We start from the raw sequence: 20,293 nt of genomic DNA on the forward strand, positions 1-20,293 counted from the left end.
TGGCCCAGGATTGGGCAGTGTTTCGTTCTGCTGTGCATAAGGTCGCTATGGGTCGGTACCGACTCGATGGCACCTAACAACAACAACAACTGGAGGCAGCTTACGAGGACTTCCAGACCAACTGGCTTCAGCTGAGTGCTCTGCCTGATTGAGGTCTCCTCACCTTCCCCACTTACCTCTCCCACTGCTGATCTAGCTCCTTCAGACAAGACTTGCTCAGTCCTCCACATCTCAGGGGCTGCTATTTTAATGTGCCTTACAGACTGCCTTATGTCCTCCAGCACGTGGGACTGGACAAGCCCCTTGGGGCTGCTGACTTCCACGGTAGCCAACACTGGACCCTGGGCCTGTTCTGTGCTGGAAGAGGCCTGGCTGGCAGCATCCTCCTCACATGAGGGGCTGTACAGTTCCCTGGTGGCCCAACGTTTGAAGCTAATGCCGGTGACTGGGGCCTCCACTCCACCTTCCTTGCTAGGGCTTCCAACGAGCTCTTGGTTACTACGTCTCTTGGTCAAACTTTCTCGAACTGCCGACTCCACGGCTTTCTCTATTTCACTAGCTTCACATCTGTGCAGTTCATCCAGGTCTAACTTCTCAGCGTCTACCTCCTGCGAGAGGTTGACTTCAGCAACTAAGGTCATGGAGCCGCTGCTGAAGGTCTGGACTTTCTGGACATCCACGGAAAAGACCCCGGGCTCGCCCACCCCCTCTTGGGTAAGGACAGACAGCTCTTCTCTCACTCGCTCTGGAAGGTTTTCCTCCAGCTGTCCAATAACCTCTCCTAGCTGGTGTTTGGGCTCCTTGGAGAAAACTCCCTTAATGGAAGTATGAAATTCATGCGGTATTTTAATTTCCTTTTCAATGACTGTGGGCTCAGCATGAAACTCGCCCCTTTTCACTGGTTCTATCCAGTGAGAAGAACGCAGTTCCCCCTCTAGAGGGGAAGCTGGAATGTCCCATGGCTTCACAACCTTCTCTTCTGATGTGTCGTCTGTCTTCCTTTTCCGGGTCCCTTGCACAATCTCATCTTGCCATGAGTACTTGATGGTAGATTCTTCTTCAATGTGGATCTGCCCATACACCGAGCCTTCATCTCTGTCGTGGCCCCCCAGGTGCTCATCTGGAGTCGACACAATGTAACTCTGCTCCCCCTCCCAGTCACCTGCCTCTGTCACTTCTTCAACATGAGTTAAGTGATGAGGGGGCTGCTTGTTCCTTCTGTGTTGACTGACTGAGGTGATGCCTGCTTCTCCATCACCTTCTTTTTCCTCAACAAGCCCTTTGGAACCCGGAGACACATCGTCAACCTCCTCCACTTTAAACAGGGTGGAGAACTCCTCGGCCTTCTCTTCTCCTACGTAGCTCATGGGCTCTTCAACGATCTCCACATTGATGACCTTTGCTTTTCCATCTCTTCCTTTCAGACCTAGATTGATTATCTCCCCTATCATCCGCTCAGTGGAATTTCCTTTCAGCTCCACTTCCTTTGCATTCTTGCTTAAAAGGTAGTCCAGGCCAGCTTCACTGGAAACATCAATATCCTCCGTCAGTTTAGACTCCACGATGAGTTCGGTCTTTGTTTTCCTGTCAGGAAAAGGAAGCTCTTTCCTTTCCATGTAAGTGACTTTTGTGTCTGGGAAAGAATTCACAGATGCTTCTGTATCTGGAGACTGAGTAAACTGCTCAAGAATACTGGAGACAACATTTTCTGCGATGGTTTTGGTCATGGAGTCATCTTTCAGAGAGCTAGCGGTGTTACTGGTGTCCAGTCGGAACCTCCTCTCTTTAGTCTCTGTCTCTCCACCGACAGCCTTCTTACCAGGCGTCTGGAAGCCTTTTGGGGACACCTCTGGGATGCTGCCCTGGGAAGCTTCTAGACGAACTGGTATCTCTCTTTCTCGCACATTTTTCTCCTTCAGCGATTCCTTTCCTTTAGGCTTTCCCCTGATGTGCTCACTTTCCCTCTTTCTTGCTTCTTTATCCAACTTTGTAAGTTCTTCCCACCTTAAGTTTCGCTCTTCAGATGCCTTCTCTTTAGAATCAAACAATTTCTCTGCTTGCTTTGTTTGGATAATTACTGGGATATTCCTTCCTTGCTCCCTTGTGGCTTTCGCTTCTGTTTTCTTTCCCAAAATAACAGTCCTCTCATTTGACCACACATTCTCAGAAGCACCCGCTGCCATGTTGTCTTGGCGTTCTCGGTAAGTGTCTTGGGCAACGGTGGAACCTCTGGCTATACGACTGGCGGCATCACTTGCACCTTCTGTTTTGGGTCTTTCGGGAAGTGCTTTCAATTGTATTTCCGCTTTTCTTAAAAGACAATAGGTTGGAGAAAAAGTTCTGAACCCGGTTTGATTGTTGGCAGTTTTGTCATTGTCTTGCTGAACAGTGGCTCGGGATGAATATCCTGAGCCTAGGAAGCCACCTCGGGCAGCGCTTCTGATAGTAGTCTGAGGTCCAAGGTGCACCGACCGGTTAGCATACACCCCTGCGCGGTGATTTAAATGCATGGGAGGTGCTTTCTGCCTTTGAAATAGATTTCTTTCATTCTCCCTCTGTAACACTGTGTTGAAGTGTTGATAGGATGTGTTTCTGAATTCTGTAAGAATTGAGCAAACCATTTGTTAAAAATCGTAATAATCGTTACCTTTTTTCATCTTAAAAAGCATCCCCACAGATCAAGCCCCATCCATCATAATAAACACACGGCATTCCTATGTTGTTGTTGTTAAGTGTCATTGGGCAGTTCTGATTCATAGCAACCCAGCATAGTGGTTCCAAGGAGCAGCTGGTGGGTTTGAACAACCGACCCTGTGGCTAGCAGTCCAGTGCTTATCCTACAGTATCATACCAGGACAGGTATTACAATACAAATGTCATTATAAATAAAATATTCTCAATGCCCAAATTATTTTTCAGTAGTTTTTTAAACCCTGATACAAGAAAATATCGTACTACAAATACTACAAAGCCTAACACCTTTCTCCAGTTACTGATCTTAAGATATTCACCCACCTTAATAAAAACGTCAACCATCTGATTGTAGAGCACAGTACATACGCAGAAAGGCCAGGGGGGCTAGTTTTGTGCCTGCTATTTCACGATCTTATGATACTTTGGAATCATTAAATTCTACTTTGTTAAGTATGTTGTACTTATTTCAGTAGAGAAGAGCTTTATAATTACAATGTACATAAATGAATTATCAAACACCAAACCACATTGCCCCTTCTCCCCTTGGACATGGTTCTAGTTTTCACCGATTTCTATCTTTGGCCAACAAATCTTGAGACATTGACTTTTTTTTTTGTTTTAAAGTGTCAGGATTTCTTCTATTTTTATCCTTGACAGCCTTCTCAGTTGAAAAGGCGCCAATGCCGGAATCAGACCAGCTACCAACACTAGTCTGTTTTAACTGCATGGTTTGGGAATCTACAGGCAGCCAACAGGACTTCCTGCTCTGTTCAGGACCATCTGAAGAGAGTCCAAACGCTTCCTGGGTAGCCTGCCTTTAGGAATGGTGCCCAAGGTGCATAGTCACACCCCAGCCTGCTGAGCTGGGATACAGCCTTCTCTTTTCTTTGGCCTCCACTGAACTGCTAACTGAAAGCTTGGCACTTTAAACCCACCAGTCCCTTCAAGCGGGGAAAGAGGAGGCTGTCAGCGCCCATAAAGATTTACATACTCACAAAGCCTATGGAGGGTCACTATGAGTCGAAATTGCCTTGATGGCAGTGAGTTTGGTTTTGGCTTTTTGGAAGGCAGTGAAGGTCACAGGCTACTTTGGGATAGATCCCAGGATACAAGAGAGAGATCAGGCCAGGATATTCCATAGATCCTCCTTCCAGTTAAGCATACATTAAACTGAGATGTCTCAGAAGATGAACATTCAGGAAATGTGTAGGAACCAACTGGTTTTTAATGAAGGTTCAGCAAGAAAAGATCACAGGCTGATTTTGGCATGGTCAGCTTGTAGACACTCAGCCAACACTATTTTAAGCAATACTGCTTAGTAAGTATTCATAAATTCACTATCTAGAAATTCATCTCTTCATTTATTCAATACGTAGTTAACTGGGAATACTGTATAGGACAAAGAACTATTTGGAAACTCAAAGTCTAAAAAATCTAGTAAGTCTAATATTCAGAAATCTTTGTTCTAAATTTATCTTCTTTTATTATCATATATAATTGCTAAAATAAATTTAGTTTGAAAATATTGAATCTCTATACTCTTCAAGGAATCCCTGGGTGGTACAAATGGGTAACTTGCTAGGTTGCCAACTGAGTGGTTAGAGGTTCAAGGGCCACCCAGAGGCACCTCACGACAAAGGACTGGCAATCTATTCTAGCACACATGGGCTCACCATGAGTTGAAATCATCTCAATGGCAAGTGGTTTATTGGTTGACTTAAAAATGTTGGTCATCACAGCTTAGTTCACAATCCTTTTTTCTCTAAATATACTTTCTGTGTATATATATATAAGTTAAGGAGCTCTGGTAGCATAGTGGTTACGAATCGGGCTGCTAATCTCATGGTCAGCAGTTCAAAACTACCAGCTGTTTGGTCCGTCAGAGAAAGATGAAACTTTCTGCTCCCGTAAAGATTTACAACCTCAGAAACCCTGTACAGGGTCGCTATGAGTCGGAACCGACTCCACGGCACATAACAACAACAACAACAACAACAATATATATATAGGTTAGGAGTCCTCATCTGGCACTGTGGGTTAATGTGCTGGACTGCAAAGTCGTTTGAACTGTAAGTTCAGCAGTTCAAGCTTACCAGCAGCTCCCCAAAAACCCTATACAGGGTCACTATGGATCAGAACCGACTCGACAGCACTTAACAACAACAACATATATAGGTTGCATGCTATATTTTCAGACTTGTGTGTGGATACGTTTAAAAAGAAAAAAGATGGGTTTGTTGTTAGTTGCTGACGAGTCAGCCCTGACTCACAGAGACCAAAGTGTTTCCTGAACCTGTGTCATCGTCATGATCGTTGGTATGTTTCACTCGACCAGATGCCTTAGGAAACCTACAAGTCGAGTACACGCTAACTGATGCCGCCGGGCAGACTGGTGGTCACTGATCTGGACAGCTTTGCTTTTTTCAAAGTTTCTCTCAATATCAGAAAGCTTTCGTGGACACTGTCTAAGACCAAATTGCTTTTATCACAGATGATTAGCACTCAGTGACCTGTCAAATCTTTGAAATGTCATAAAGGGACAATGTCTCATTGAAAAGTAAAGGTGGAAAGTATTATTTTTAAGAAGTCTACCGTTATGGTTCCATGAACAGCTGCCTCCTATGCCGTGGGACCAGAAGACCTGGACAGCTCCAGACTACCATTATTGAAGCAGTTTAAAAGTTAAAGAACTAGTTTTTAAAATATTTACCTTGTGGTATATTTTCAGTGTGTCCAGTCCAGGTCAATATTTCTGGATTACTTTCTCCTTCCAATAAGGCTCTGTAAAAATAATTTTAAAAAAAGAATTCATTAGGAAATAAAAGATGAATCAGTGTTGCTCAAACAATGTATCCTGTCGTAGTTGGTTACTGACCATCTTGTCACAGTGCCATGGTTTGTAGAACTCACATCTGAAGAGTGTGGATAGAGTCCCCCATGTGAGCCCACCTGTCAGCCTCAGCAGACCCCGAGCCAGGCTGTGCTGGTCTGCTCACTACAACGTCCCCAGCACCCAGCAGTGTCTGCCACCTGTGGTCACTTAACACCAGCTGAAGGAATCAAACGAGCCACGCCCATCTAGAAAGCCCTTTCAAACCTAGAGCAAGGGAAGAAAAACAACACGAAGCTGGAGAGATGGGGGCCCAAGGGGGCAGGAAGGGATCTGGCTTAACCATGGGACCCCACCCTGGGCTAGGGAGCCTCAATCACTTTCAACATCCTCTGGGTTCTGTCTGGGATTGTGGGCAATAACCAGATGGACAAGGGTTACATAGATGCAGTTGGCCTGCACCTGTGATTTTCAAATGGTTCTGTAGGGTGTTCTGGAGAGGAAGAAAAGAGATGGAAGGTGGACAAGACAGAAGAAAAGCGGGAGTTGTAGACCACTTCTTCAACCACATCACCTCACTCCATCCCGAGCAGCTTCCTTTCGCACAATGGATGGAAGCCACTTGACTACTTCTAATTCTGTTGTTGGTGCTCTTGTTCTTAATAACTGTTGCATTAGCTCCTAAGTCATGGTAACCCCATTCACATCAGAATGAAACGCTGTCCAGTCCTGCTCCGTGCCCACGACTGATTACAGATCTGATCACTGTGGTCCATGGGGTTTTCACTGTCTGATTTTCAGAAGGAGATCCCCATGCCTGTCTCCCTAAATTAATTTTCTAAAATTGTAACCTATTGTAATTGTAGCCTGTTCAGCATCACAGCAAGTCTTCACCGATGGACAGTGTACCTGTACATGAGGTACATTGGTTGGGAATGACACCCAAGCCTACAGCAAGGAAAGCAAGAATTCTACCACCGAACCATCGCGGCCTCACCCCTATGATCTCTAGCTCTGAAAGTCTGAAATCCTGGAGCTATCATTAGTTGTTATCCACATCTGTGACTTAAGCAAGCTTTAATGACAGGAGATGGCACAGTAGGCTCTGGGCTTCTACAAACCAACGTGCTGCTGGTGGGCTCGCCACTGGTGTCAACTGGCCATCAAAGCAGCTGACCAGGGACTGACGGCTGGAGAACAACTGTTGTGTGGTTGCTAGAGTGATGTATGACGTCACTGAGCTGCAGGTCCAAGAAATACAAAGGGCACCAGAGCCAGAGCGCATGTGTAATGCTGACGTCACTGCTGGGAGCTGGGCATGAAAAGCACAGGGGATGCCCAGCTCAGAGCAGGAATTCGTGGCTCGGGCAAAATGGCAGCAAGTTTTGTTCCCAGTGTTCTAAATTTAAAACGGTGGTGGTTCCCATAAGTACAGGATCCTGTGGGAAGTTTAAAGATAGCAAGGAAAGCACCTACCAAAGAAACAGGCAGAGAAAACTAGAAAAATTCTGCTGCAATGAGCGCTACACCATGAAAGTTTGTTCTGGGAGCAACAACTGACAAACACATGAGTGGATGCTGAATGTTTACAGAGCCCATGGAGATGGCAGTGACCCTGCAGGGCTCCACTGGGGAGAGTGAGGAAACAGGACACCAGCCACCCTCATGACTAAGCACTTCAGGTTTCAGAAACACAAGTAGTTCCCAGCTCTGAGAAAATCCCAAGGCCTGTTATGAGGAACACTGGGAGAAGATGTCCGACTCCCAGGGCCCCCGGGCCAGGATGACAGCCACAGAGGGACCCTGTTCTGAGTTGTACATGGTCCACGGTGGGGCTTCGTAAGCAGTCAAGTTCTAGTTCAGATCAGCACGAAGCCTTGGGGAGTGTGGGTCCTCACTCAGGCCACAAAGGCTGGCAGGCTCAGGTCAGCAGAGAACAGGACTGGCAGACCTTCTGGGGGGAAATGTGCTTTCCCTATCCCACAAAAGAGAGTACTTTTGTTCCTCTTTTGAGAGAAATCCAATAGCCAAAAGAGTTCCTGGGTTTGGAAGTCTGAGTAGGATGCTAGGACACAGGGCCCCTGACCCCCAAGAAGCTTGTCGTCTGAAGGGGGCAAGATACAACTCAGAGCACCAAGCAGGCTTTGCATCTCATGTCTGTTTTTTCATGCAGCTCTCTTAGCAATCCTACAGTGCGCAGTCCATGGTTGCCTCACTTTATGGCTGAGAAACTGAAGAACAGAGAACAAGTGTCTTGACTGAGGTCACACAGCCTAACGGAGGCAGAGTTGTGTATCCAGGCAGCCTGGCTTTCATCCACTCCTGTGCATCCAGATCAGAGATGCTGGCATTGCATACACATTTCAGAAAGTACAAATTGTGCAGACAGACCCTCCATGCCTGATCTTCATGAAGACTCCATGAACAACAGAACAAAACACAGCCCAGTCCTGCACCATCAGACGGTAGATTTCAGGAGTAGATCACCAGCCTAATTTTCTAGTCCATCTTAGCCTGGAAGGTCCACTAAAATGTGTCCAGCATCGCAGCAACATAGCGCTTCCTCTGGCAGACAGGGCCTCGTGGCGCGTAAGGTGCACTGACTAGTAGTCAAACTTGCGTCTCTCCTATGGAAGGCACAAATTCTACCACAATGTTGTTGTTGTTGCTAAGTGCCACTGAGTTGGTTCCAACTCTTAGCCACCTTCTGTAGGGTTTCTGAGGTTCTAAAATCTTTGCAGGAGCAGAAAGCCTCATCTTTTTCCTTCGGAGCAGCTGGTGGGCTCAAATCACCAAACTTGTGGTTTCCAGTCCAGTTCCTATCCTACAGAGCCACCATGCGCACCCCAGATCATTAAAGTAAATTCAACTTCTTGGTACTTTTACTCAAAACTCTCTTCCAGAGCTTTCCCATAGTAAAATGAAGCTCTTAACTGGGAATCCGGCCCCACAGGATTGCTCTTGGAAGGTGGGAGCATGTATCACCTTACATGCACAGCACGACACTGGTGGTTTAATTCACGTTTTCATAGACACATCTCAACTACATACAAATTATCCCACCTCCCATCAACATACATGAGACTTGTATGTCAAAGGCATACACAAAACCTCTATGGAGATGTTAGAACTAACTGTATGAGCTCTGAAAAGCTCTTAAAGGTACATCCTCGGGAGCCTTAGGAACAGACTCCTGTAACTTCAAGAAATAGGTAGAAGGTCTTCATAGGCTCCAATTGAACCTAGCTGAGCTATTTTGAGAACGGTGGAGGAACACTACCTCTACGCTGTAACAGAAATGCCAACCCTGTGATTCACAGGTTATTACTGAACATTTCATACAGCTCCACAGGTTAGCAGCTGCTTACAGAGAAACCAGGCAAACCCGTGCAGAAAACGAGTCGACATGAATCCACAGTGGAAGTGGGCTGTGAGGTGGCCTGTGGCCAGGCTCCACGACCTAACAGGCTCCCTGTGGTCCCTAGTGAGGTTCTGTCATTGAGCACGATGGCCACAGTGCCACCAAGCAGTGTGTCCACCTTAAACGGACAGAGGGCAAACTTGAGGGAGGAGGGGGACAGGGAAACAGCATTTCCAGAAGTGATGTCCTTGAAGTGCTCACATGCTGCTTTCTAAGCTGAAAGCAGATGAAGCGCTGAAGAAGAATAAAGGGGGTATGCCGACCCCCAGAGCTGTAAGGTGTGGTGCAAAAGATGAGAAAAGCTGAGCACCAGACAGGCTTCATGGGGCAGAGCTGGTGCTGAATCCAGGCCCCTGCTCTGCCCCCCGTGGCCTCTCAGTCACAGGGAGGAGGGCTCCGATTCAAGATTAGAATCAGAAGACCAGGTGACAAGGTTGTGTCAAGTTCTGGTAATTTACTCCGTCACTTGCTGAAATCCTATTTGTCAGTATTGGAGGATGAAAATAATAGGATGATAAACAGGACTGAAAACAACTCATAAAATAGAGAGGACGCTCAGGGAGGAGTCAACAGAATAAGAAGCTAGGTTGGAATCTTGACACATCCGGTTCCCAGATCTGTGAGCTTCAACGAGCTACTTAAACCATCAGTGACTCACTTTAAAAGTAGGGAAAACAATAATGTAGGCTGATAATTTAGGTGTTTTGTTTTGTTTTTAAATGCATTTTTCCAAGACACTTAGAAATCTCTAAGACACGCTTTCTTTTGAAGGGATGCAGGAAAGGTATGTTATTGTTGGGGGTTGTTGAGTTGGTTCCGACTCCTAACGCCCCAGTGTAGAACAGAACGGACCACTGCCAAATCCGGCACCATCCTCACATCAGTTCCTACATTTGAACGATTATGGCAGCCACTGTGTCACTCGATCTCATTGAGGATCTTCCTCTTTTTCACTGACTGCTTTGCAAGTACGATGTCCTTCTCCAAGTGCTGAGCCCCCCTGCCAACATGTCCAAATACATAAACTAAGTCTTGCCACCCTCCCTTAGAAGGAGCATCTGGCTCTCCTTCTTCCAAGACAGATTTGTTCATCTTTCTGAAAGTTCACGACATCTTCAATATTCTTTGCCAACCACACAATTCAAATGCATCAGTTCTTCCAGGATCTTCCTTATTTGTCACATAGCATTCACCTGCACATGGTACAGGTTCAACTGAAAAATATACCAACCAGAAACTAAACCCATCCAATCGACGCTGACTTCTAGGGACCCTACTGGACAGAGCAGAACTACTCTTAGGGTTTCTGAAGCCGTTCATCTCTAAAGGAGCAGCCTGCCTCTTCTTTCTCCTTTCAAGCAACTGGTACATTTGAACTACCAATCTTGTGGTTAGTATAGTCCAATGCTTACCACAGAGCACCAATAGGGCCCCTTTAAAAACAAAATCACAATATAGATGGCCTAAAATATAAAGGGACAACTAGAAATATCATTAACAACATCATTAACAACACTCGATTGTGACTTGAGTGAAGGTTTACAGAGCACATTATCAGTCTAAATTCAACAAATCATACCTTTCTTCATCTCAATGATTTCAATCCCTTCAATGTGACATCACTGACCACATCCTCCTTGTGTTTCTTGTGTCCAGTCGTCCTTGTTTCCCAACATATGACATTTAGAAGTTTATGTGTCATTTCAGCAAAGTGCCATCAATCGGTTCTGACTCACAGAGACGCTTTATAGGACTTCTGAGGAGCAGGCAGTGGGTCTGAACTGCCAACTTTGTGGTCAGTAGTTTCTTGTCCTCAGTTGAAAAAGTTCTGATTCATAAAAAAGACCAGGCTTACTGATCAGATAAAGACAGGTGGGACCTTGAGATTATAGCCCTTGGTCACCCTTCAAGCCCAGAACTGAGCTCACCGCCATAGTTCCATGTTCAGCCGAGCAATAGGTTAGTATACAGGGGGAACATCACTAGTTTTTCCTATAGAATGGCCAATACCATAGAATGATCAACTATTCGAGATGAAAAGGGCAGCATTTCTCCAAGGACAAAACTCAGAAGGGTTGGGAAAGAAGGGTGAATGGAAACTAGAAACACAGGGAGGAAGTGGTCAGTGATGTCACATTGAAGGGACTGAAATCACTGAGATGAAGAAAAGTGTACGATTTGTTGAATTTAGACTGATGATGTGCTCTGTAAACCTTCACTCAAGTCACAATAAAAAATTAAAGGGGGAAAAAAGTGCTGATTCTGCTCCCCGAAATCAGAAAAAGAAAGCGCATAGACACACAAGGCTTTTAGATGTTTCTAAATTTAACCCTGTAAAAAAGGTTTGCCTAAAGACTGTAGGCAATAAATAAATCTGGCACTGGGAGTATTGGTGTGGCGCTGTGGGTTAATGTGCTGGCCTGCAAAGTTGGTTTGAACTGCAAGGTCAGTGGTTCAAGCTAACCAGTCACACTCCTTGGAAACCTACACAGGGTTGCTACGGGTTGGAACCGAATTGATGTCACTTAGTAACAATAACATGTGCCCTAGGAGCTAAAATTTAAAACTAAATTATGAAAGTTTATTTTTGAGAAATAGCATACGTTTTGTTTTTTACTGTCACATTCATTAAGGAAGTCATTTAAAATAGTATTGTTTTTACTTGGAAAAAAATCAAGCTTATGCTATAAAAAAGTATTATATAAAGAAGGTACCTATGCAAAAACATGGTTATATTAGAATTATTTTTTATTTTCCTTTCTATTTTTATCCTTTCTATAACATATATGGTTGTTGTTGTTAGGTGCCATCAAGTCAGTACCGACTCATAGCAACCTTATTCACAGCAAAACGACACACTGCCCGATCCTGGGCCAACCTCATTACTGTTGCCATGCTTGAGCCCATTGATGCTGCCACTTCGCCAATCCATCTCATTGCGGATCTTCCTCTTTTTCTCTGACCCTCCACCTTACCAAACATGATATCCTTCTCCACCTCCTCCAGGAAGCCTTGTGTGCATGCTTCACCAGCCTCCCCCAGCCACCATCCCAGCAGGAGCGCAGGATCAGGTCTTCGCCACCTTCTGCCAGTATCCTCGTGTATCAACACCTTTCCGTTACCTTCACAACAGCAGAGCGCAGAGGGGAGCCCCTGGCTTCTGCCAAGTTCAAATCTCCAGCCCTTTACGTATTAGCTGTGACACCTTTTAACGAACAACCTCATTGGACCCTCATTACATGGCAAATACACTTCTTTGGTGAAGTTATAAAACTGGAGACACTGTTTACAAAGCACCTGGTACATGGGGGAGGGGATGCTAAATAAACCATGTATCATATTATTATTCATTAATGGTCCGAGATGAAATGCAGACACAAAACATGATGGTGAACAAAGGGATGGGCAGGAACTCAGATGAGAAAGATGATTTAGTAAAATGTTAATTGAGGTGGTAGGTACACAAATCTTTCAAGTTATCTTATGTTTAAATTTTTCATAATAAAATGTCAACAAAACCTAGACAGCCATTTTGACATGAATCAGTAAAATGAGACTAAACTGCTGAGTTGGGTTGCTCATCTATAGAGTTCAAACCTACAATTCTGTTCAAGCAAAATACCTGCTGCCTCTCAAGCGCAGTCTGTCCAGCTGGCTACATAGGGTCTGTGACCACACACAGGTCCAGTGGGCGCTATGAAGACAGCCACACTGTCTGCATGCAGTGTGCAAAAAACGGCATATGGGGCCTAATGTACACTGGTATAGCAGTTCCTGTTTTCCTCTGTCTTCCTCCTTCCTGGCTACTGTGGACAGGCTTAGCATGTCCTTCAACACCCGTGGGCAGGTGTGCAAACAGTGATGTGCACAGGAATCTTGATGAAATGCAGACTTTGACTCAAGAGGTCTGGCGTTGTTCCAGAGTCTGCATTCCCCTTGGGAGGCTAAGGTTGTGTGGACACGCCACTCTATGAGCAATGGAACCCAAGGATCGGTTCCCTACCCTGGGGAATTGGCCCCACCCAAACCAATTAAATTAGTGCTCTTTCAAATTCTCCGCATGGGAGCTAGGCCCAATTCTATTTTGGAGTATCTCTACTCTAACCACTCCAGAAACACACCCTGTGATTCTATCATCTGTGGAAGACCATCTCCAAACCCAGACGCCTACACTGGGGACGCAGCACAACCGAGACCTGTGGCTTCCACAGGACCAGGGCTTTCCTCTTCTCTCAGAATCCACAGTCGCAAGTCCAGCCCCATGCAGTGCAGCAACGAAGGGACAGCGACACTGCGCTGGCTTTCTGACCCAGTGTTCTCACACACAAATAAAACAGCAATTCCTAAGACCGGCTAGGCTGGTCTGTCCTTCTATGATACCGCCCCATTCCTACCTGCCCCCAACCCCTGGTCACCACTCTAAACTCCGGTCCCTATACATTTGCATATCATAGCTATCTCAGATGAGTGGGATCATACAGTATTTGCCCTCATGTGTCTGGCTTATTTCACTCAGCATGTTTCCAGGTTCATGCATGTTGTGACATGTGTTAAGACTTCATATATCTTTATGGCTGAGTGATATTACGTTGCACGTAGAGTCCTTGGATGGTGTAAACACTTAAGTACTCAGCTACTAGCTAACCAAAAGTCTGACAGGTCAAGTCTATGCAAAGTTGTCTGGGAAGAAAGACCTGGTAATTTACTTCTGAAATTTACACTTTACACTGAAGAACAGGTCTACTCTGACACAACTGGGATTGCCGTAAGTCAGAATCGACTCCACAGAAACTACTTTGGTTGGTTTGTTTGCTTTTTGGTATCTAGGTTGTTGTCGCTAAGTGCCATCGAGTCAGTTCCAACCCATAGCGATCCTGAACAGAGTTTGAGTTGGTTCCGACCCATAGCGACCCTGAACAGGGTTTCCGAGGCTGTAAATCTTTATGGGAGCAGAAAGCCTCATCTTTCTCCTGCGGAGCAGCTGGTGACCTTGCGATTCACAGCCCGATTCATAACCACTACACTACCAGAGGTATCTAGGTATGTATTGCTTAATGTCTACAACATGTCCTGTGTAATCGGATGTTACGTGATTTGGACAATGTATGAGCCCCATATTACAACCTGATGAGAGCCCACTTCCAGCTGTCCGTGTCGCTACTGCTGCTGGTGAGGTCCAGACGGAAGGGGTGGGAGCAGAGCAAGAGGAAGTCATCCGGGAGGGAGCAGGATAAACCACTGAGTAGGAGTCATGGCCTGGGACCCCAGCCTCCACCACACCGGTGGGCACATTGAGCAGGTTGAGTCCCTGCTTTCAAGCCTTTGGAGTATGCATCTAGGTCCAACAGTGGCCTTTTGGAAACAGCACGAGATGCCTAGGCAGTACCTCCTTTCTGACTGTGCACTGGACAACTCAGTTTGAGGAAAAACTCATCTTAGACTCCGTGAGTTTTGTTTTGAATTTTCTTCTTATCTTTTGAATGTTTCTTCTTCACCATGAAGGCAACAGTCTGGGTGTGGAGGTGTCTGTGATGCTCCACGGCTGCCACTACATAGCTGACCAATCCCAGCTATCCTGGGTTTGCCTGAACATGCCAGAGTTGCTGCTCTTACAGATGAAACGTTGAGTCAGATAACGTACCAGTAATGATCTTCAACTCATCAGTCTTGGAGAAAGGACCATCACAAGGGAAACCTGGGCACATCAGGAGGGGGAGGCCATTCAAGCCACAGCATCAGCCACTGTGAACTCCCCTAGACAAAACTGGTGGGAACATGGGCTGAGGTCCCCTGGGGAGGTGGCATGTCCCTGCTGCCCTCTGTAAGCCAGGAAGGGTGACTTTCTCAAAGATGGATCCTAAGGACCAAATGGGCACTGATGGACGTGTAAGGGCCGAGGCAGAAAAAACGACCTGGCTCAGATATCGATGTTCACAGTTCTCAGAATGGGAGCAGCAGCGCAGAATAGGAAAAGAGTACATGGTAACAGGCATCCCTGAGTGGTACAACCAGTTCAGCACTCGACTATTCAACCCCTCCAGAGGTACCTGGGCCATCCGATCTGCTACATGAAAGCCTCATGGAGCAGTTCCACTCTGCACATGCGATCACCATGATTCGGAATCAACTGGATGGCAACTCACAATACAGAGTGACACCAAGTGCTTGTTTTCAGGATAGCTATCGATGGCAAAAATGTTAAGCCCCGAAAATTCCATTACAAAGAAATGATGTGTATTCAGTTGCCTGTCTGTCTTTTTACGTCTGTGGGCATCTTGCATATTACGCCCTGAATGCTGGGAAGGCTTGCAACAAACCTACCCACTGAGGTTGGGAACCTACAGACTCCCAGGCTGGGCTCTGAGACAGGCTCCTGATGTTCCCCAGGCAAATGTAGACAGCAGAAAGCTGTACAATGAAATCAATAATTCATTTCCCCAAATCCATAGATGCATTAGGGAAATGTCTATTCATAGATGCATTAGGGAAATGTCAGCAACAGACAAGTAATAAACTCTGTCCCTGCTGACAGTCAGCAAAATGGCTCCTGATCAATGCCTGAAAATTGTGAATCTCCCCAAAAAGCTGGCCCCAGACAATTTACCTGCCTTCTTAGGACAGAGAACAGGACAAAGAGGCCAGAGCAACAAAGAACAGGTAAACATCTACTGATTCTAACCCAGGGAGCTACTAAACAAAGGGAATGGGAAATTACGACTGCCGAGGTGGGAGACTCACCCTGCCCCTGCCCCTGCCCCAGAAGCAACAACATGGTGAGACACAGCTGTTCCTAAGTCTGCCCTGCATCTACTGTGCAACATACCTGATTGGGGGCCTTCCCCGCCAATCTCAGCCCATGTGCCTCACAAGAGGCTGACCCTGTCCATGCCTAGAGCACTTCACACCTCTGACCATCTCGGGTTGGACACATGACCCAGTGAAGCCACAGAGCTAGGCCCAGTAGTTTTATGGGAACTGTTGAGAAAGACGTTGAAAAGGGCATAAACCTAGTGCTGTTTGGGGACCATCCCGCCATGGATGAGATGAGACAAAAAGAAAGAGACTAGGGAGACAGCAAGGACAGATGCCTCTTTCAAACACCTGGGACCAAGAGTGCTGGAAATGAAGGGCATTTTCATCATATAAGTAATACTGTCCACTTGACTTACATCAGTCTCAGGAGGGTTTCTATCAATTGGAACTGAAAAATATCCTACTTAAAATTTCCCTTCCCCAACCAATAAAATCTGATGGTTTATTGTTATTATTAAGTGCCGTTGAGTTGATTCCGACCCATAGCCACCCTGTATAGGGTTTCCAAGGAACAGCTGGTGAGCTTGAACCACCGACCTTGCAGTTCAAATGACTTTGCAGTCTGACCCATTAGCCCACAGCGCACCCCAGGATGGTTTATTACGTCTCCCTTATTAGTCAAGCTTCAAACATCCTACTCAGCATGTTTTTGCTTATTCTATCCATTTACTTTTGTGATTTGTTCACACCAGGATGCACCTTGGTGAAAGACAGGCTAGATAATGCTTCTCTCTGAGTTCTGGCCACCAGTCCCCTGGCAGGACCCGATTGCAGTGTGGCTCTCAGAGAGGAAATCCAACAAGGCCCCTGGGGATTGGTCCAGGACCACCCTGTGTCAGCAGACACTTCTCCACAGACTGCTATGCCTCCAACAGATATCACCCTAATCCTCACTGAGGGCAGTGAGGGCCCTGCCGAGAGCCCGAGGACTCAGGTCTCCCATCCAGAAAAGGTGGGGCTGGCCAAGAACTGCAATGTGAACCACGAGCATCCACCACTCAAATAGTCTGTCCTCTAATGGACATCAAAGTATCCCAGGACATCCTGATAATCCTAGGGCCAAGCAGGGATCAGAAGATTACCGAGGTGGTTTATAGGGAGTGCTCAACTCTGGACTCCATCCCTACGCTGCTCTTAACCAGAATAGTAGACCCTGGCCTCTTCGATCATCCACAGGTTTAGTAACTCTCCCAGGAAGCAAAGCTTGTTCACATCTATGATCAGTTTATACTTCCAACAGTCCTGGGAGAGAAGGGGTACTGTGTCTGCCTCACATGGTTCGGTGGGAAAGACAAGGGTCTGAAGCCACATACATCTAGCTTTGCCCCCTGCCTGCCAGGAGCCCACCTCCAGGCTTCAAGCTCTTTTCTGTAAAACTGGTAAATAGTAATTGCTGTACAACGTTACTGTGAGTACTGAACAGCCACAAAGAACTCAGCTCTGTGTCGGGCAGGCAGTGGCGCCGCAAATAAACATTGGCTACTGTTATCATTCTTACAAGTGGGGAGGAGCCTGGAGTCTCTAAAATCCCTTCCATTGTAAATTAGTCTCTCTCAGATCTGGGCCTCTCACAGTCCTCATGAAGCATGACAGTTGCCAGAAATAAGGTACCACCTCAACCAAAGACAGCTAACAACCCGTGGGGAGCATGGAAGGGGTCACATGAAGGAGGAGTCCGCTCTGCTGACCCACAGGCCTCCCACGAATGCTGGATACGCTGTCTGCCTTACTTAGCACCCAGTCTCTTTTAGGGCCTTGCGCTTTTTCATCTGAGATGGTTATCCTGAGTTCAAATCAACAGCTTGAGAAACAGAATTGCCTCCCCTAAATAAAGTACCATGCTAATCTTTTGGGAGAGACACAGCTCTTCAAAGCTAAGCCAGCAAAGATGTGTAGAGACAGAGCCTGGGATGTTATAAAACAAAGTGAAAGACAGATAGATTCGGATTTCCGAGGCTCCATTTTCTAACCCTGCAACTCCTCTAAGTGAAGTCTGCTCATCTGTAAACATAGTACCTAATTCTTCCGATTCAGTAAGGAGACAGTGCCCAGGACACAGCAGCCACCAGGTAGACTAAGGCCCAGCTTTCCCTACCCCTTATACTCACTGATCTGAATGAGTCAGGCGCCTCCTCTCTCTGCCTGGGATCCTGGCCAGGCCAGGCCAATGGTTGTTTTCTGCTTTGTCACAAAGTCACGGGGACTCTGCAAAGGCCGCCATGCTCCTGCACTGCTGACCATGAAGGAGGACAGACACATGTCCTTACCGGTAGGTGGCCACCTCCAGACTCAGGCCGGTCTTCACTTGCACAAGCTTCTGGCAGTCCCGCAGCCGGTCATTCATGGCCATGGTGAGGGTGGCCTTCTCATCCTCGAGGCCATCTATCACTCTCTAAAGAAAAAACAGGGGCATTAGAGTCTTGTCAATTTGCCTTAATTATTACGACTTATGTGTTGCTGTGATTCTGAAAGATATGCCAATGTTAATTTAAATACCAGCAAGGTCACCATGGTGGACAGGTTTCAGTAGAGTTTCCAGACAAAGACAGACTAAAGAACACAAAATACGCACTTCATTTCTGAAGGATTAGCCCTAAAAATCTTTTGAATAGCTGTGGAACTTGTCTGATATAGTGCCAGAAGATGAACCTCTCAGGTTGGAAGGCACTCAAAATAATGACTGGAGAGCTGCCTCCTCAATACAGAGCTGGCCTAATGATGGAAACAGAGCCAAGCTTTTGGGACCTTCATTTTCTGATGGGACATAATTCATGACGAGAAGAAATAGCAGCACATATCCATTAATAATAGGAATGTGAAACGTACAAAGTATGAACCTAGGAACATTGGAAGTTGTCAAAAGTATAATGTAATACATAAAGACTCATATCCTAGGCACTGATAAGCTAAAATGGACTTTCATTATTCATTTTGAGTCCAACAATCATATGGTTTACTATGACAAATTGAAGAGGACTGATGTTGCATTCATCATCAAAAAGAACATTTCAAGATCTATCTTGAAGTACAATGCTATCTGTGATATGATAAAAATCCATCTGCCTACAAAGACCAGGAGCTCTGGTATTGTAGTGGTTACAAATCGGGCTGCTAATCTCATGGTCAGCAGTTTGAAACTACCAGCTGATCCACGGAGAAAGATGAGGTTTTCTACTCCCATAAAGATTTACCGCCTCAGAAACCCTATGCAGGGTTGCTGTGAGTCAGAACCGACTCCACGTCACATAACAATAAGGAAGACCAGTTAATACTACTATTACTCAAATTTATACATGAACTACTAAAGCCAGTGATGAAATTGACCAAACATGTGATCAAAATTGATTAAGAATTACTGGTGATTGGAATGTGAAAAGTTAGAAACAAAGAGGAAGGATCAGTAGTTGGAAAATATGGCTTTGGTGATAAAAATAATTCTATCTTGCTGGAGATTATGTGATGGAATTTTACAAGACCAAGAACTTATTCATTGTAAATACCCTTTTCAACAACATAAAACTAATACACAGGAATCAATTTGACTACATCTGCTAGAAAAAACAATGGAAGTTGAATATCATCAGCCAAAACAAGGCGAGGGGCTGACTGCGGAACAGACTAACGCTTGTCCATATGCAAGTTTAGGCTGAAGCTGAAGAAAATTTAAACAAGTCCACAAAAGTCAAAATATGATCTTTAGTAAATCTCACCTGCATTTAGAGACCATCTCAAGAACAGATTTGATACATTAGACACGAATGACGGAAGATCAGAAGAGTTGTGGGATGACCTCAGAAACATCATAAAGGAGGTGGGGCTTGATGGCAGATAGGGTAGAGGTGCAGTGAAGATCTCTGTCAGCAATAACACAGAACAGCAGGCAAAGCGGGTTCAGGAGAGAGCTCCAAAACTCTGAACCACATATGAAGGAATATTTTTAAAGTTTGAAGGCGTATAGCTAGTGGAACTTGTAGCAGAAGCAAGAAATCTCATACTTTTGAACCTGACAGGCTAAGCGGCCTGGAGCCAACAACCTGGGCGAGCCCAAACAGCAAGACCAAGTGGGGGAGCAAGCAGACCTGCCACAGACTATTGCCTGTGTGAGCCCTGGACAAAAAAGTAGACAATATTTTTTGTTTTGTTTTGCTCTAATTATTTTGGTATTTGTTCAATGACCTCTCACTGTCTGCACACCTCCATTCTGGTGACTCGAGTGGGGGTGCCTGAGCAAGCGGACAGCCTCCCACCCCCACCACTGGAGGGTTCTTCTACCACGCATGCGCACAGATCCTCTCAGCATTTAAAGGGACAGTCCCCACTTAAAACCAAATGACAGTGCAAAAGAGCCATAGCTGGCCCTGAACTGTTTATCAATAGGGAAAAGGCCAGAAGAGGGGTTGTGGAGTGGGAGAGAGACTAAAAACAAAACAGGCTAAATTAAACCCTGAGGTACAGCATAACAACCAACAGTGGCATCTTGATATTTATCAGGCAACCTTGAAGGCAAGAAGCTGAAAGAGGACATTAAGGTGTGA

At 45.8% G+C, this 20,293-nt stretch overlaps 1 protein-coding gene across 1 annotated transcript in view; it reads right to left on the bottom strand.

Annotated features, from left to right (window-relative positions):
• Positions 1–20,293, bottom strand: part of SYNM (synemin, intermediate filament protein) — a 45,608-nt gene that overhangs the window by 3,975 nt on the left and 21,340 nt on the right. The window contains exons 2-4 of the mRNA XM_006876501.1: positions 18,026–18,150; positions 5,405–5,475; positions 177–2,599 (exon numbers count right to left, since the gene is read on the bottom strand). Of these exons, the coding sequence (XP_006876563.1) occupies positions 177–2,599; positions 5,405–5,475; positions 18,026–18,150 (2,619 nt within the window). The remainder of the gene's footprint in view (positions 1–176; positions 2,600–5,404; positions 5,476–18,025; positions 18,151–20,293) is intronic.

Source organism: Chrysochloris asiatica, unplaced genomic scaffold (genome assembly GCF_000296735.1).
Source record: "Chrysochloris asiatica unplaced genomic scaffold, ChrAsi1.0 scaffold00384, whole genome shotgun sequence".
In the NCBI taxonomy this organism is placed as follows: Eukaryota; Metazoa; Chordata; class Mammalia; order Afrosoricida; family Chrysochloridae; genus Chrysochloris; species Chrysochloris asiatica.